Genomic DNA, 16,375 nt, shown 5'->3' with positions numbered 1-16,375 from the left:
TAAAACAAATTAAAGGTTTATTAAAAACTTTATTGTTATTCTTCAAACTTCATATGGTAATTAATCTGTTTCACTGTCTTCAAAGATCTTTGCACGTGGGCGTTTTGGGGGAGCAATAACTTCATCAGAAGATATTTCTTCAACATAGTTTTCGCTATTGGATAAGAAACTAGTTGTGGGACCTTGTGGTTCTTCTACTGGTTTTATAGTGGCAAAATCTGTTATCAGTTTTTGGTGGGTGGTTTTTTTAAGCTCCTTTTCAATTTCGTAATAAGGTGCTAGATTAATATCTATTCTATCTATCTAAGGCAAAAAAGGGTAATTTCCGGTTTACATTAAAAATACATTACATATTATAAATATGTGGTACGCAAATTAGTGTTACCAGATTTTATAATTATGTTTTCCCCTTCGCATTATATAAGCCTAAATTTCGCGTTGTACTGAAACCTAATTTTTCCAAATCGTGTTATATCGAAACCGCGTTGTATAAGACCGCGTTATACAAGGGATAGCTGTATTTAGATGTAGCTTGCCCTTTAAATATAACACACAAAGTGGCAGCACAAATTTGGTAACTGGTTGATCGGTTCGTTCTGCCGTCATATTGGTTGCACTGCAAGATGGTGTGTATTAGTGTGTGTAATTAAGAAGTCAATTTCCAATAAAAAAGCAAAACTGAGTAGTACATAATAATTAGAAAAAATGTTTTTGTCGCAGTAAGTGAACATTAGGTTGTATTAAAAATGCCATTTAATGTTTTAATAAATGAATGAAAGAGCTATACGTGAGGAAAAATGCACAGCAGACAGAATAAAGTGAAGAAAGCGGACTCGATCTCGCGAGAAAACGAAAGAAACAAGAAAGTGTCACTGGTCTATTGCTATTGCTAAAAAGCAGAAAGGGGAAAAAGATAGGAAAAAGGTAAATATGCACTTTGGGTTAAAAAGTGCTAACTGGTCACAATCGCAGTTGAAAATATGAGGATATTTAAGGATATTTATCTCTTTAATGATGTATCAAAGTAACAGAGTACTCTGTTGTCGCCGCGTGTGCGTATTCTATGCGATAGAGAACTGACGCCTCCACTATTAAGTTAACAGCGGCATCCACATAAAACCTGTGCGTGGTTTTGGTGTTGCTGTTGAAATGCATACGTAACCTTGCAAATGCGTAGCACAGTAGTTTCTTTTGTCCAATGGGATGGTGCAACTGTTTCATGAGCCAGTTTGAGCATAGTTGATTAAAAGAAAATTCCTAAAATAAATATATGTGATGTTAATAATTGTTCAAATTTTATAAGACAAACACAAAAATTGTTATTAAATTACCAGTTTCGAAGTAATATATTAAATAAAAAAAAACATTTGATCGCGTCACTATTAAACACACATTTACATATGAACCATCATATGTAACACTAGTAATTTTTTTAATATTTTGCAGATCGGAGTTTTCATCGGAGTATATCAATTTGTAAGAGTAAAGGGAAAGTTCTGATAACGTGTTGTCGATCGTTCGCAAAATGTCTAATTCATCATCTATTAAAGTAGATCCGAACGCTGTCAGTAGTAATACCACAACGACGTCAACAAACAATAATCACAATTGCAATAGCGGCAGCAATAACAATGTCGAGCAGCCACAAACAAAACGGCAAAAAATTGAAAAAATTAAAACAAATATAAACAAACCTGCTAAAGTTGTTAAATCGGCTTCGTCAAGAGGAGTGGCCACAGCAACAGCTTCACCGCCACCCGACATCATTGATACCGCAGGAGTTAGCCTTCTACAATCAAGTGTCAATGGCAAATTAGTGAATAACAGTAATCAGCAACAGTTACGTTGCTCTTCGCTTTCGTCTTCCGCTAATTCAATATCGACACCAAGTTCAACAAACAATTCTCCAACTTCCACTCCTGGTGGCTCACGTGCCACATCATTGTCTCATTTATTAAATGACCAGGGAACAGCTGCGCACATTCTACCAGGAATTGAAGGCGTCACAAACAGCACAAGTTCCAGTAATAAACTTATAAAGCCCGAAATAGTACCGCAAAATGGTGGTATTGCAAAAATTAGGGGCACTGGTACAACAGGCAGCAGCTCCGACGAAGTCGATCGCATAACACTGATTCCAGATTTGCTATCCAACATGGTAAACGCAACCAACACAAAATTGTTGACAGAACAAACAATACATCAAAAGGAAACTCCGACATTGACAGCAGCCCATTCTCAGGATATGCGTGAATTCGAAACCTCGCTAAACAAGCAATGCCTTTGTGGTGTATCCGAACGCACATTACGAAAACCTTTCCAATCACATTATTCGATCGACTCGAATGGACAAAAGCGAATTGCGAATCTTTCGGAATGGCCGACGGAAAAACTTTTACAATTTCTCTCAAATTTGCAACTACTTTTTGACATTTATCTTAAGCAAAATTCGAAAGGTTTTATCTGTGCACGCATTATGGACGTGTGCGATGTACTAATACGCAATGATCATAACCTTATTGATGAAATTATCGTTTTGGCTGCCTACAGCAATGAGTATGTACAATTTTTAGCTGCAAGGGTATTGGCCTCATTTCTGGTGATCGCAAAACAAGAGCTAAATGATAATTGGCTTAAGAACTTGGTTGATAATTTATTTAATTTTGATCGACTCGACGGTACTGCGGTGCAGAAAATACATTTCAGTTTGGAGATAATCAAAAGAATAGTTGAGTGGAAAGATATTGATTTGCACCCTCTTGAGGATGAAATTGTCGACATTCAAGGAGGTAGTGGGTCTACTGGGTCTGATCGATGTAGAAATATAGCATATAGCAATACGAGTGGTAGTGCGGAAAGTGATGGGTTAAATCCCGAGAGGTTTTTTCATTTTCAGCCGCATCAACCATCATTAGAAACAAACTACTTCGCATTACAATTTCGTGGCACACTTGGTGATGGAGCTGATCACGAAGAGGATGATGAAGACGATGAGGAAGAAATTGAAGATGATGATGAGGATGATTTGGATGACGATGTATTGGAAGAAAGTATGGTTCAGGCGCACGCGCGGAGGAATCATCATCATCACGTATCACAAATATCGATGCAGCATCACCATCGTCAACATTTTCCTCACGTAACTACCATCCAAAGCAATACGAACTATCTTCCTACAATTCCATATGAGCCAGTAATTTCGGCATCGCATTACGTAAGTGCTCATACCCACCCCTATAATCATCAACAAATGCACCAAAACAGCTTAGGTGATCACCACTCGCATACACCGTCATTTGATACACTTGCGACACACTTTTCGAACACTTCCAATACAGCAGAGTTAAATGTGGACATCAACGACACGCAACCAATTACATCGAACCCCGTTGCCAATTCGCTTTTATCGTCAGGTTGTCATATAATAACGCTTACCGATTCGGAGAGTTTCGATACCTCACATCTTAAAGGGGTCACTATTAAAATACTCGAAAATAAATGGCCTGCTCTGGTGAAGAATATGTCGGCCCTGATAGTAAACCATTTGCATATAGATCATGCAGAGCATTGTATCCTGAATTTTCTACAGTTATGGGAAAATATCATATCAGTGAAGGCGAATCTTTCAGTGGTCGAAACTCGCCCTTTCTACGCGCAACTAGATAAATTCGAATTACTTTTACAACAGCAGCAGTTGTCATGCACCGTCTATAAGCAGCTACTGTGCTTATTTAACGAAGCACTTTGTTACGGATCTACGCTGGCATTGCAGGATATGTTGCCGGTGGAAACGTGCCGTCTAGCTCAAAGAATTGTACGACATGTGAAAGAAGCACGCATTTTAGACTCACTTCCGAGGCGTCAGCCTGAGAACATGGTTAGTTTCTTGGGCTTCAAGCGCGCAGCGGTTATATATACAGAGGATGGTCCACAGACGGGGATGTCGGAACGATGCATGACACAAATGCATACGTCTTCGCCGCAGCCTCATGGCGGCAATTGTTCATCTGCTGCTACAGTCTCTACTCCAACGAATCAGCAGCTGTCTAACTACGACCAGTCCCTCCACTCTACCGTAATTATATCGAGTGGTCCTATAGAACCAGATGCCAATGTCATCGAAATGGATAAAACGATTCTACAAAAAATGGTGCTTCTTGTGCTCAAATCTGTCGCTGTAACAGTGAAGGAGATACGCAGCGATTCCTCCGACTCTTCCATTGATTCACATGACTGTGACGCCTATCAAGATATGGTACTTATTGAGCGGTCCATTCGTGATGTACTGCGGAAATTGGAGTCATTTATAAAACACAAACTAGAATTTCACCCCGAATGTCATTTTAGCAAAATACTCATACATCTTTTCGATGATCAGGATGACCATTTAATCGAAGCAATGGTCTGTACGTTGGACGTAACAGCTGGAATATCCTTTCGCAATAATGCTTTCCCTGAACTCGTGTCTATGTTGAATCCCGTATACACATTTTTAGAATTTCTCAAAATGATTTCAAACAGCTCAGACCTATTGCTTGATCTACTTGTGAGTAATGAGACATGTTTTCTACTTTATCTCCTGCGCTTTTTAAAATATATAAGAGCTAATTGGGATATGTTCTTACGAAGCTGTCATGATTTCGGAATGGGTACACCTACTTTGGACGAAGCAATGAGTGTTCTGATAAGACTGCGCCTGCACATCTCACGATTAGTAGCTCGCCAGCTATATCCCTACGACATTTCGCCGGTGCTTCGGCTACTGGAAAGCTGCGAAAGTCTCTATGAGGGCAACGATCGCAGCCTAACGTGAAATGTTCCTTACAGCGTTCTTAAAAAATCGACAATAGCTTAAAATTACACTATCAGAGAAGTTATTTATTTTTTATTTAATTTATTTTCTTATTGCGGTGACAAATATTGTTCTTGTGCTATCAAAAACCTTTAATATAAATTGAAAATGAAATAAAAACTATCAAACGTAATATTAAATTAAAAGACTTGAATATCTATAGCACAAAGAAATTTTCTTTTAAACAATAGTTACATTTATTTTAATTTAAATGTATCCTTAAAATTTAAATAACTTAATGTAGAACCATAAATTAGTATAATTTAATTTGCCAATTAGTGACTTAAATATATAATAAAGTTAAGTAACTTTAAAGTTGACGTACACAAAATACATATATTAAAATTGTATTTGTATTGTATTTGTGTAACCTAAAACAATTTTTAAAATGATTATTCAACAGTTTTAAGAGTTCTTTTAATCTTGCCTTAGTTTAAGATGTATTTCTTAAAATTTAAAACAATAACACAATACTTAACCATTAAAAACCCAACAGCTACAATACACTTTAAATGTGTGCCCAGTTTGATTATATATGTATATGTATGATTAAAGTAATATTTAATAGCTATAATTTTATAATAAAAATGTCAATGGATGTAAATACGATCTTCCAATTTTGCATATGAAAGAAATATGACTTGAATGTAAAAAACAAATGCCACACTTTCTTTACAATATGTCCCTTAATATCTTACGATCATCACAATTTAACTAAAAGTTCAAAACCTTAAATTCAGTAGTGCATCTTGAGAAATGTTTTAATGTCAATGGCTTAGCGTTTGATCGAAGGGTTGCAAAGGGTGTGTTTAATTTTTTATAGTCAAGCTAATTTTCAACCCCAATAAAGTGCCGAAATAGTTGTGAGAAATTCCACCATTACTGTTGTGTACATATATACAATATATACAATATTTGTAATATTTTATAAGCTTTTACGTAATAAAGAAACATTTTATAAAGTATTGTAGAGTATACAAATTCTATGGAATTATATAATTTCTAATTTTGGATCGTACAATAGCGCACGAATAGTGTGAGAGTGCTGAAAAATAGTGAAGCATACCATATTTTGAAACTGCGTTTCGGTCAGTTATATAAAAACATCTTCACACTATATGTGTGTATATATACATATGATGTATATAAACATTTCTTATTACACTCACATTTTTAATAAACTATAGCAAATATTTTAGAAAACATTTAAAAACATTAAATCGATGTTTCCTTTAGTATCTTTAAATACAGATTTATTAATATGGACTTTTTGTACTTGACATATATTACATATGCACATATGTATACGATACTCAATTCATAGTTATAGCCTATAAAGTTATCTTAAAATTAAATTGTTTTGGGGTTTTATATGTTTGGTTTATGTTTATACATATGTAAGTAAAGTTCATGATGAAATGAATGAATTTTACTAAAAAGAGATTCCCCATAAACTTTGTGAATGATCCTGGCTGATGGTTCTTGGTTAGATATCATTTGAAGTTATTCTGGCAGATCCGACAGTGGTGAGAAGGATCTTTTCTGTTTTGTTCAATCGCCTAACAGCTTAGTGTCGATTTATCATACGCACACGGCGTTTGACTTCGAGGAAGGGCGAATCCTGTCCGCGATCAGCAAATTGTAATCCGCCTAGGAAAGCCTCTGTTCCAAAATGAACGCCTGAGAAAGAAGTTCGGCGGGCCATACTCGAGGCAGGAACTAATGTCATAGTCGATAGTTTTTGACGTTGAAAATTTAGTGAAATTGGTACTGAGCAACGTCGGTTAGATACTTTTGGATACATAGTTTCTAAACATTGTAAAAGAAGAACCCCTTATCTTTAATTTTTTTTTTGGTTTGGTAAATTTTCCTTTTTTTAATTGATAACAATATTATAAACTTACCTTTACGATTGAGAGAAATTGCCCCACTACTCTGGGCCTCCCATGTTGTTAGATGTGGAAAACGAAAGGCACCGTATTCAATATTTTCTAGCCGATTATGATCATCAAACGATGTGTATTTCCGTAGGTTGGCTAGTATTTCAGATTTTTTCGCAGCGTTATCATTGAAGCGATCTACGGACATCGATCGCATTTCCAGTATTAATTCTCTGTTTGATTTTTTCTTCGGAGACCCTAAAGTAGAATTTGTTAATGTTATTATATTATTCATTTTTACTACCCTTCATTTAGGTCGTTGACGTCTTATTTGAGGCTTTAAAGCAGAATCCTTTCACTTATTTCAATTTGAGTTTAAATCTTTTATATGTGTATATGAACTGCCTATATACTTACTATGTATTTATTTAAAAAACAAAAACAAAACTTTATGATCAAATTCAGAAAGTGAACAAATTTAAATTTATAGTGCTTGAAAGCCTAAGACGTCGGTAAATAAAACAGCAAACATTTTCAATTACAGGTATAGAGAGTTAAATTTTTATTGATCTATTAAGCATAATTAAATGTAAATTTCTTTCTTAATTACAATTAAAATTGACATTCATTCGAGGTTTTGCACAACTTTACAGAACTTTTATATATTTTCCAAAGCATTGTAAACTAGTCATAGACCAATTTATGAATAAATACATTCACAGCAAACCATTCTACATTCATACACTTATCTATGGTAATGCATGCATATACATATGTACATACATATATGCTTTAAACGAAGTATATCACACAGTTCATAGATCATATTATTACAATAGCGATAGAGACATATCTAGATGATCAATTTCCAATGAAATTTTAAAACAAAAAACAGAGAGTTTAAAAGATTTTTTGGACCATGGAGTTGCAAGGATGTGCTGTTCGTGTTCATACAATACACATATATCTAGATACTTAGACATTTAATGCGATACCATAAAGAGTGCTAGGGTCGTTCAGTAGGTACGAGTACAAATACGATGAAGACCTGGAATTGAAAAAAGTGTAACGTAAGGAAGACGGAAGAAATTCGAAGGAAGAGAATGTGTATATATACAGAGAAAGGCATACATAGTTATAGAGAATATAACTATATAACTACTATTTAGAATATAAACCGTTGCAAAATTAATCGATAAATACACCAAAATGCATAAATAAATACATAAATATATAAAACAAAATCACATACGTACATTTAATGGAAATTGCCGTAAATTAATTTAATAAATTATTTTATATGCGTGTGATCTCATTTACACTCCCATAAATATGTATATATGCATTTGTGCGTGCGGTAAAATGTATATATTTGTGAATATTTAGTTTTCAAAACCAGTAGTAAACTACAATAGTACACATATTTTCTATACAGATTCTTAAACTGCAGTTGTGAGTACTTTATTTATATTTTATATGTCAGAGGAATGTAAGTATTATTTAGAGTGTTTGCAATTTTTTTGATTAAGTTTGGAATTCATAAACTTTCTTTAGCTTTATATATAGCTTCCTTTTCAACATAATATTCATTGCTTCCTCAGTAAATAAAGCTTTTTTTATTAATTTTAAAAGTTAACTTTCATTTTTTCCCCAATTTAGTTTTAATTAATAATAATAGTTTAACTCTTCTGAATTAACATATTCTTACAATTTATTGTATGCTATACCTTTGGAAGCACGACGATCTTGTTTGTGAGTCTGAGCATAAGACTGCAAAGAGCAACGTCTTAGCCGTTTGCCTCCCTTATTTTGCTGCAAATAAAAAAGTTTAATAATATCCAATTAATAATTTACCCCTTTTTTGGTCTATATATCTTATATTCATAAATACAGATGTGTATATGAACATATGTACGTGTGAACTCACTGATTTGTAGTGTTGATTTATGTCCGAGGCGGCTTTCAATAGTAAATAAATAAATACCAACGCGAATAGATAAATGATAGGTTCTGCCGTATTCGTTTTCTTGGCTATTGGCTGATCTTTTTTATTGTTGGGATTGTTGCCAATGCTATGGTTATTTTTATTATTTTCGCTCTTAACCTTTTTCTTTTTCAATGCAACTGCTCCATGTGGCCAGTTTTGTCCATTCCGGCGTACTGATTTGCTATCCTCTTTAGCTAATTGAGAATCTTCAGGTTCTACTCCAACCTCTTCAATATTGGAACTACCTTGTTCCTCTTCACCGTCAGTACCACTACCACTGTTCATATCTAGAAAACCTTTAGCCGATTGTTCCCATTCATTTTCAAATTCCTTTAACGGATCTAATTTGTCATAAATTTCGTTTGTCCAACGCAGATCTTTCGTAAACACCTCTAGCTCAGTACAAAGATCTTTGTATTCCAAAAGCTTTTCGAGTATTCTTACACGTTTAGCCGCTTCCAGTGCTTGTAGTTCTTGACTTTGCAATATAGTATCGTCGTCTTTGCATCTAAGACCTTCCTGTTCTCTATTCACATAGTTGCATTGTAAGGTAGCAGTTGTTAAATACAAAGTAAACAACACAATCAAAACGCCTACAGGTACCACATGCCGTATGTTGTTGTTCTTGTTGTTTCTTAGATGAGCTAGCGATGCTGATCCTTTCATGCCCGCCTTATACAATTTTACTCGTTCGGATACGTGAGTTCCGAACTCTTCCGAGAGTTCTTCGTTTGCCTTTCGTTCGTCTTCAGCATCCTCTACAAACTCAATTACATCTTTGCTATTCGCAGAATTCGCCATAATTTACAAGTTTGCTAAACAGGAAAAAAATAAAATGTAAAATTTGCAAAACAAAAGGAGATACAGGCATTTCAAACTTCATCAAATAAAACGGAGCATTTAATGTGTCTATATTGGGAGCTTTGGAACATATACATCGAAACAATAAAAATGTGAACAAATAGTGCTCGCTTTTTTAGGCGTTACTGTGGAAAAATCAATAAGAATGGTTAATGCATTGATTTAATATAACTTTGTGTGAAAAATCCATTAAGCACTTGAATAGTTTTAAACTGTTTCTTTATTTTAATACTTTATATTGAAATGGCCGGCACATGCTAAAATATATAAAAAAGAAATATATCTACGCACATGTGTACTTTAGTGCATATAAATGTTTGGGCTTAACTTCGGTTTATTGTCCTGCAGAACTTATTCGAATGTAGTTTTAAAGTTTTGCTTTGCATTTAATTATTACTTCACATTTTAAGTAATTTCACACTAAAACAATGTGAAATATATAATTTTTAAATTGTAGGATGTGATTTAAAACCAATTACTTATGGCAACTTTTTTAATGCAAGATTTGGCAAATGTCTTTAAACGCTTGAGCTTTGACACTGCTTCGTTAGTAGGTATCTATCAGCTTGCTGCGAACACTAATCACCGTAATTGCACTTCCGGACATCAAATCGTATTATCGTGTGGAGAGAGGCATGCACATATCCATATGCACTGTCAATTGCCCATAATCATGTATACAATGTGTGCCGCTTGTGTATGTAGACGGAATGTACACCAATATTTTTTTAAGCCATCTGTTGCAGCATCCTAATAATGCATTCAAATCCCTAATAACTCCCAGCTGTGTCGAAGACAACTGAGAAAAAACGGTACGAGTAATGCTTTTTGAAGTGAAACTTCTTTAGGCGCGTCGGGGGCCCCAAGGCAGATTGAAAATAGGCGGGTGAAACGATAAGTTCGGAGCGTTACCGAAATCCGTCAAATGGGCAGGGCCAAGGAGCAGCTGCTCCTTCCCACTCTCGCCTATTCGCTCTCTCTGAAATGTATATAGCACACAAGTAAGCATTGAAGTAGACTGGCGACATGCAGGCAACCGACAATCGACAACCGACAACGGGTATTATAGATGCTGTGTGTGAGTATCAGATAAAGCGCCGATTGAATGTGTGTAAGCGGGAAAGCAATAAGAAACTGCTGTGAAGTAAATAGATGGTAGGTATGGAGGAGACGAAGCGATACAATGAGTGCGTTTGCCAAACGAGTGACGATAGTTGAAGTAGAAGGTTGTAAAATGACATTTCAACCGTTTCGGTGATCAAAGCAAATTGATTAACGCGCCAAAAGTAGGCAAAAAATACCATTGGAAGTGCAAAGAAATGTCAGCGTCAAGTGCAACACTGCACCCAAGTGTCAAATTTGAAGCTAAGAAGGACAAAAATAAATAGTACAAATTTATGGGGAGTGATATAGAAAAAAAAATATGAAAACCTGAATTTAACACGAGAGAGGGGGGAGAGATCTAAACCGGGGCTCCCATGCATGGAACAACCAACTTAGAAGTTTCACTTCTACCGTGCGTGAGTCTGACAGACCCTAGTTTTTTTATTTACTTTTATCCATGGCCAAACATTTGAATTTGTGTTTACGCATTTTTATACATACATACATCCTTTTTGAAGAGTGAGCGTGTTTCCTAAAACACTGCAGTTTATTTTACCTTTGTAAACTTAAGGAGAACATAATAACTTTTACAATTTTTACCACATTAAAAAAAAAAAAAATAAATAATATTATTATTTCATAAAAACAAAGATTATAACTGTCTTTCTTGGAATAATAAAATTGATGTACATATGTCTTTCAGAAATATATGAATACTGAATCATTTTGGACATGCTTAATTGGTTAAATTTTCAGCTTTTGGCAATTACTTTCCACTCATGAATTAAAGTACGCTTTTAATTGAGAAATATTGGCATAATTCTGATCAGCAATGCGGAGATATAAAAGTTAGGTATACAAATTCTGCCACATTGTTATACTTAAAATTATAGAATCTTATGGACGAGCGCGTAACCTTGGGTTTACACTAATTGAAAATACGTATTAGCTAACGAAATAGAGAAAATTTGTTTGTGTAACTTAGGCGCCTAGACAGTTCACTTTTAAGCAAAAGTCGTTAGCGTCGTTTTGTACAAATTGTCTACACTTACTCGATTAGATTATAAAAATATTTCAATAACACTTACCAAACTCTCCAAATTGAAATAGATTTCTCCGAATGGTGCGCTCTTATGCGGTTTTATTTTTTTTTTTTCGAGAGTTACAGCGATACGTCGCCAAATTGGTCAGTTACGTCAAATCATTTGACAAATTTGCTTTTCGAAAAAGCATGGACAGTGACGAAGGCAATTAAAGAAGTGTGAATGTATTAGTAAAAAAATGTGAATATAGTGTTATTGTGTTTGCAGAACTATCGCGTGTGAGCGTCAAGTAATGTCAATGAAAATCAGATTTTAAGCAAATCCACAGCAAATTTATTTAATCCACAGAAAACATATTAAAATTTAACTGCTATTAAATGTTTTTCTTAACTCACATCTCCTCAGGCAAACGTTTATTTAATGATACTTATGTCAGACAATACTTGCCAATTATATTAGTGTAAATATCTTGAACTGTCAGTTTGGTAGTTCAGCAACCAATTTGTCATTGCCATGAAATGTTCATTGCGGCAACATTTTTAAAATTTTAAGTGCTTTAATGCAACGAATATATCTAGTTGACACCATCTCACAAATATTTATATTAAGATATCAAAAGCCAACTCATAATAATTTGTGATGTATATGGACATTTCTGACAAGCACAATTACAGCTGATCCGCAATAATTGATTGCCTGCGGAGTTTCGTTGTTAGTAAAAGTCTAAAAACGGTGAGCAAACAACACTTTTTGTGACGTCGCCATTTTTAAATGACGTCACCAAAAGCTTATGTATTTCCATTGCGGCTGTTCTGTTTTGTTTGGCACTTGTTTTGTTGACGAAGTAAACACAGGAGTGAGAAGCAAAACTGAAACGATTTGTTTACTTCTCTAGTCTATTGTTGTGCTTTTACTTTATAAATGGACAGAAAAGAAACTGCATCATAGAATTCAAGATACTCGTTGTGGTCCCCGCCCCCACATAAAACAACCGAATCAAAAGTATGGCCGCTAACAGCAACGGCGGTTGTGACGTCGCGTTGGTAAAAAAGCTTGTGGGAAGCCCGGAGCAATTGTGCGCTGCACTCTGCACAGATGCGTTGACTGCGACTACTATGATTCAATTGATAGTTCCACTTCGAACTCTCCGTCAGCCCGATCACGTAGCAGCTCAAACATCATTCACTCGTTTACGCTAATACAGAAATCACCGTCGGCTACATTACTAGTTCAACCGTAGGAAAACAAATACTATAGCGGAATAAAAATAGATTACTCCCTAATTTTTCGGAAATTAAACGATTTAAGGATTCACCATCGAGTTTCAGAACTGCAAACCGGATGTAAAAATATTTCTGACAATATATTCAGGAAAAGTCATGCAAAGATTTGCAAGAGTGAAATAAATTTCTTGACTATAACGTTTGTGGATATACAATTTTTGGCATTGCTTGCACTATTAGTTCTTGCAATATTTTGTAAAATGGTTATTGTTACAAGTAAGTGTTTGTCAAAGAAGTATTTTTCCTATAAATAGTTCGTCTAATACCTGTAATGAACATATATACATACATATTAATTTTTCCGTATTACTTCATTAGTATTCAAGCTATAAACATTCTACATTTTACCTTTTTGCATCATTAGTCTTTCTATGTCATTTCGACTTATTTCTAATATCATTAGCTAGGTTGCTAGTGACATTGACCGAAGCGTAAATTGTTAGTTTATAGACAATATTTAAATATAAATAGCGTAAAGTATCGATGATCTCACAACAGCCGCATTCATGTACCTTGCTTATTTCCACTTACAAACATATGTATGTACATATATGTACGCAAATTATCGATGCGTTCTTTTAGTGTTTTTTTCGCACTGGCCGAAGTGGGAAAAAACAATTTGTTATTAGAAAATCTTGCTTAATGTTTCGCCGTTATTAGACCTATCTGCCAAAAATATAGGAATTCAAGTGAAGTCCTTGATATAAAGTGTGCATGTATATATGTATGTACATGCATATACCTACATATGTTTCAAATATTTCCATAAAATTAAAAGTGGAAATTTAATTGCATTATTATGAACTTTTCTCCAGGTAAGTATACAAATTAGACGCATACATCATTACCTATAATGTTGTTGTTGGAGCATCACAAATACTCCCCCTACGGGAATGCTGCTGGGGTCACAATCTTTGGGCGGATATAAATTCCGGTCGTTCTCGATTGGACTAGATTCTTGAACATACAATTTATATACATACTATGAACTTTACTCTAATACCAATGTGAAGCTGTGTCGGTAATTAGAGTATATGCTGTTCAGTTATTTTCCGAGATCTAAACTCACGAAAACAAAAAGTTTAAATATGTATTGCATATTTACATATGCATTTGCCAGTATAACTACAAACGAATAATTACCCTTTGTTCATTGCCACGTACCTTATTCTTACCTCAGCACCTCTTTCGTAAAATAGGGAAGTCAAAATACATAGATTAAACAACTTTGGAGATAGAAAAAAAAAACGAAATAGAAATATGTAAAACAAAGAATATCGGATACTTTGCTTGCCGGTCTCCTACAGTTTTGTTGAGGGCATATCTATATAAGTATGTACATATGTATTTTACGAAAAATAGTATAGAAATGTTGGACTGCTGTCCCCAAATTTCATTTCTAACAAATTTGTATATATTATTTTTCAGTGCCTTACGCAAAAAACGAAAGCCTTTTCGATATTTGCAAGATGGTGCAAACCAAAATACAAGAGGCTATAAAATGGACACATGAGCAGGATTTATACGTTAAATTCAGCCCATTATTGTGTGGTATAACGGTGGCTTTATTTTCCTGTATGCTGGTATATTTTGACAGCGACGTCCCTGGTATAAGTCCACCATCTCCCTTCTCACCTTTGAAACAAACGTAAGTTTAAAGTTTAAAATGTTTGAATTCTAATTTTAGTATTATTATATTCCTAGTTACCGCCGTGAACGACGTAGTGCTGTGCATCTGGGCTATATAATCGCTCTAGCTGCCGGCGCAATAGTCAGTACTTTGATGTACTGTGATTTTAGTAGTTTTGATCTTTTTGATAGCAAAGTCTGAATATTGCAGTTTAAATTAAAACATTATTTATGAGAAAGTAAGTTAAGATAATTTTGAATTTGTTTAAATCTAGTACAAACTAATTTAAGTATGCCTCAAGTATTGATTCGAATTAATACAAATAAATCATCTGTAGACCATATAAAAATAACATCATACATACACTTGTACCTGTCTATCTAAATATGTGTATGTGCATATGTATGATACCTAAAAAATAAAACAAGCTTGTATGTATTTCTAATAAAAAAATCTAAACTTGACTTCTATTTCTTTATTATTATTCATTGCCGATTTTGGAGCAAGGCAAACGAAGCAACATTATGTATTCGGTTAAAATTCTGAATCCACTGCATGTAATTTTCCTTCTCGAGTTTTTGTAATTTAAACGTCTGCAGACGATTTTCTCCAACAAAGCGTCCGATGGCACGTAAAAAGCATCCTTGGAAATCATAAGGATTAAGTAAATAAGCAAATTTTGCAAGCTAAGAAAGGATTCTAACATACCCGATTCAAATCCACGTAAAGTAAAGTCATAATAAATACTTTGAAGTATAGGCCCTCCATCTGAGTTGCGCAACAACAAAATATTTTCACCTTGGTACTTTCCGCTCACTACCTTCTTTAATTGCCCTGAATAGTTAACGGTATTTATACAATAGCATTTATGGATTCTGTTTTAAATGTAAATAGCAAACCGTAGACATCCCATAATGCGTCCATTGTCGGGTGAACTTTATGCATTTTTAAACAAAAATCGATGCGACCCATCAACGCTAGTTTGCTTCGGCCATTCTTTAGTAATATTGGATTAATGTTAGGGATATTCGCTGGCAATTCTCTAATAAAATCTCGAGAGTTATTTTCATGTGAATCATCAATAACAACATCCATAGTTCTATTTAAACTCCCTTTCCTTTGGATAGAAAATGCTTCTTTTGAATGTGGAAGTGGCAGCAAAAAGAGTTCCGATTTCCCGTATTGTTGTGGAGCAATAGGTATGCCGTTACAATCATCTTCAATTTTTGACCTTTTAACCGAGGTTCCGAAAGGCAATTTTGTTTGCTTTAAATTTTTACCCATCACGTAATTTTTTTGTAGTAAGCTCTCAGCGGTATCGAAACTTACGTTCAAAGCGTTTACAAATTGCTGTCGTGAGTTTTTAATTTTTGAACCCGGTGCATCTAGCATTTTTGGTTTATCTAAATCAATGTCAGTATATCAGTTTTCTTAAAGATGTATTTGTATAAATATATATATATTTGTGCATTAAAAACTTACTTGAAGCAAACATTTTTGAAATCAATTTCAGTAAATTTAACTTTAGCATAAACGCATGTTGTAGCGCTTGCTGTACTTTTACCTATGTGCATTATTGCCAGGTGGAATTAATAACGGATTGTATGATAAATACGGTTGCATTCGAAAAATACTTCAGTCTTATTGTGATCATTTCTTTGATCTTTCCATATTTATTTACTCTCGATTAGCTCGCGTAAAGCACGCAAACAATAAAAAATATATAACATTTCAG

The 16,375-nt window shown here is 34.4% G+C and overlaps 4 protein-coding genes across 15 annotated transcripts; 2 read left to right on the top strand and 2 right to left on the bottom strand.

The window, feature by feature from the left end:
- Positions 1-600: 600 nt before the first annotated feature.
- Positions 601-5,833, top strand: LOC128868278 (protein lines). Of its 3 annotated transcripts, XM_054110174.1 has the most exons (3): positions 601-924; positions 1,447-4,546; positions 4,630-4,723. In XM_054110174.1, exons 2-3 carry the CDS (start codon positions 1,526-1,528, stop codon positions 4,636-4,638), a joined length of 3,030 nt encoding a protein of 1,009 aa, XP_053966149.1. In that variant the 5' UTR covers positions 601-924; positions 1,447-1,525; the 3' UTR covers positions 4,639-4,723. The 3 variants fall into 3 exon arrangements, with proteins under 3 accessions (XP_053966149.1, XP_053966148.1, XP_053966147.1); XM_054110173.1 differs by having other exon boundaries at positions 602-719; positions 1,447-5,833; XM_054110172.1 differs by having other exon boundaries at positions 602-924; positions 1,447-5,833.
- A 100-nt stretch (positions 5,834-5,933) lies between these two features.
- On the bottom strand, positions 5,934-14,034 carry LOC128868280 (uncharacterized). 7 transcript variants are annotated; one of them, XM_054110179.1, is made up of 5 exons: positions 13,859-14,034; positions 8,660-9,534; positions 8,460-8,544; positions 6,757-6,990; positions 5,934-6,661 (listed from the first exon to the last, which is right to left on the bottom strand). In XM_054110179.1, exons 2-5 carry the CDS (start codon positions 9,518-9,520, stop codon positions 6,420-6,422), a joined length of 1,422 nt encoding a protein of 473 aa, XP_053966154.1. In that variant the 5' UTR covers positions 9,521-9,534; positions 13,859-14,034; the 3' UTR covers positions 5,934-6,419. The 7 variants fall into 7 exon arrangements, with proteins under 7 accessions (XP_053966154.1, XP_053966153.1, XP_053966156.1 ...); XM_054110178.1 differs by lacking the exon at positions 13,859-14,034 and adding an exon at positions 11,773-12,185; XM_054110181.1 differs by lacking the exon at positions 13,859-14,034 and adding an exon at positions 10,167-10,452.
- LOC128868282 (ADP-ribosylation factor-like protein 6-interacting protein 6) lies at positions 12,373-15,104 on the top strand. 4 transcript variants are annotated; one of them, XM_054110186.1, is made up of 4 exons: positions 12,373-12,459; positions 12,657-13,226; positions 14,439-14,658; positions 14,715-15,104. In XM_054110186.1, exons 2-4 carry the CDS (start codon positions 13,211-13,213, stop codon positions 14,839-14,841), a joined length of 363 nt encoding a protein of 120 aa, XP_053966161.1. In that variant the 5' UTR covers positions 12,373-12,459; positions 12,657-13,210; the 3' UTR covers positions 14,842-15,104. The 4 variants fall into 4 exon arrangements, with proteins under 4 accessions (XP_053966161.1, XP_053966160.1, XP_053966162.1 ...); XM_054110185.1 differs by lacking the exon at positions 12,373-12,459 and having other exon boundaries at positions 12,564-13,226; XM_054110187.1 differs by lacking the exons at positions 12,373-12,459; positions 12,657-13,226 and adding an exon at positions 13,584-13,825.
- On the bottom strand, positions 15,105-16,194 carry LOC128868281 (uncharacterized). The gene is made up of 4 exons (XM_054110184.1): positions 16,123-16,194; positions 15,540-16,043; positions 15,349-15,474; positions 15,105-15,283 (listed from the first exon to the last, which is right to left on the bottom strand). The coding sequence occupies exons 1-4, from the start codon at positions 16,169-16,171 to the stop codon at positions 15,126-15,128; spliced, it is 837 nt and encodes a 278-aa protein (XP_053966159.1). The 5' UTR covers positions 16,172-16,194; the 3' UTR covers positions 15,105-15,125.
- Positions 16,195-16,375: the final 181 nt, after the last annotated feature.

This window comes from Anastrepha ludens, chromosome 6 (genome assembly GCF_028408465.1).
Source record: "Anastrepha ludens isolate Willacy chromosome 6, idAnaLude1.1, whole genome shotgun sequence".
Lineage (NCBI taxonomy): Eukaryota > Metazoa > Arthropoda > Insecta > Diptera > Tephritidae > Anastrepha > Anastrepha ludens.
Note: the sequence above shows the minus strand (reverse complement) of the source record. Positions and strands in the feature narration are given on the sequence as shown.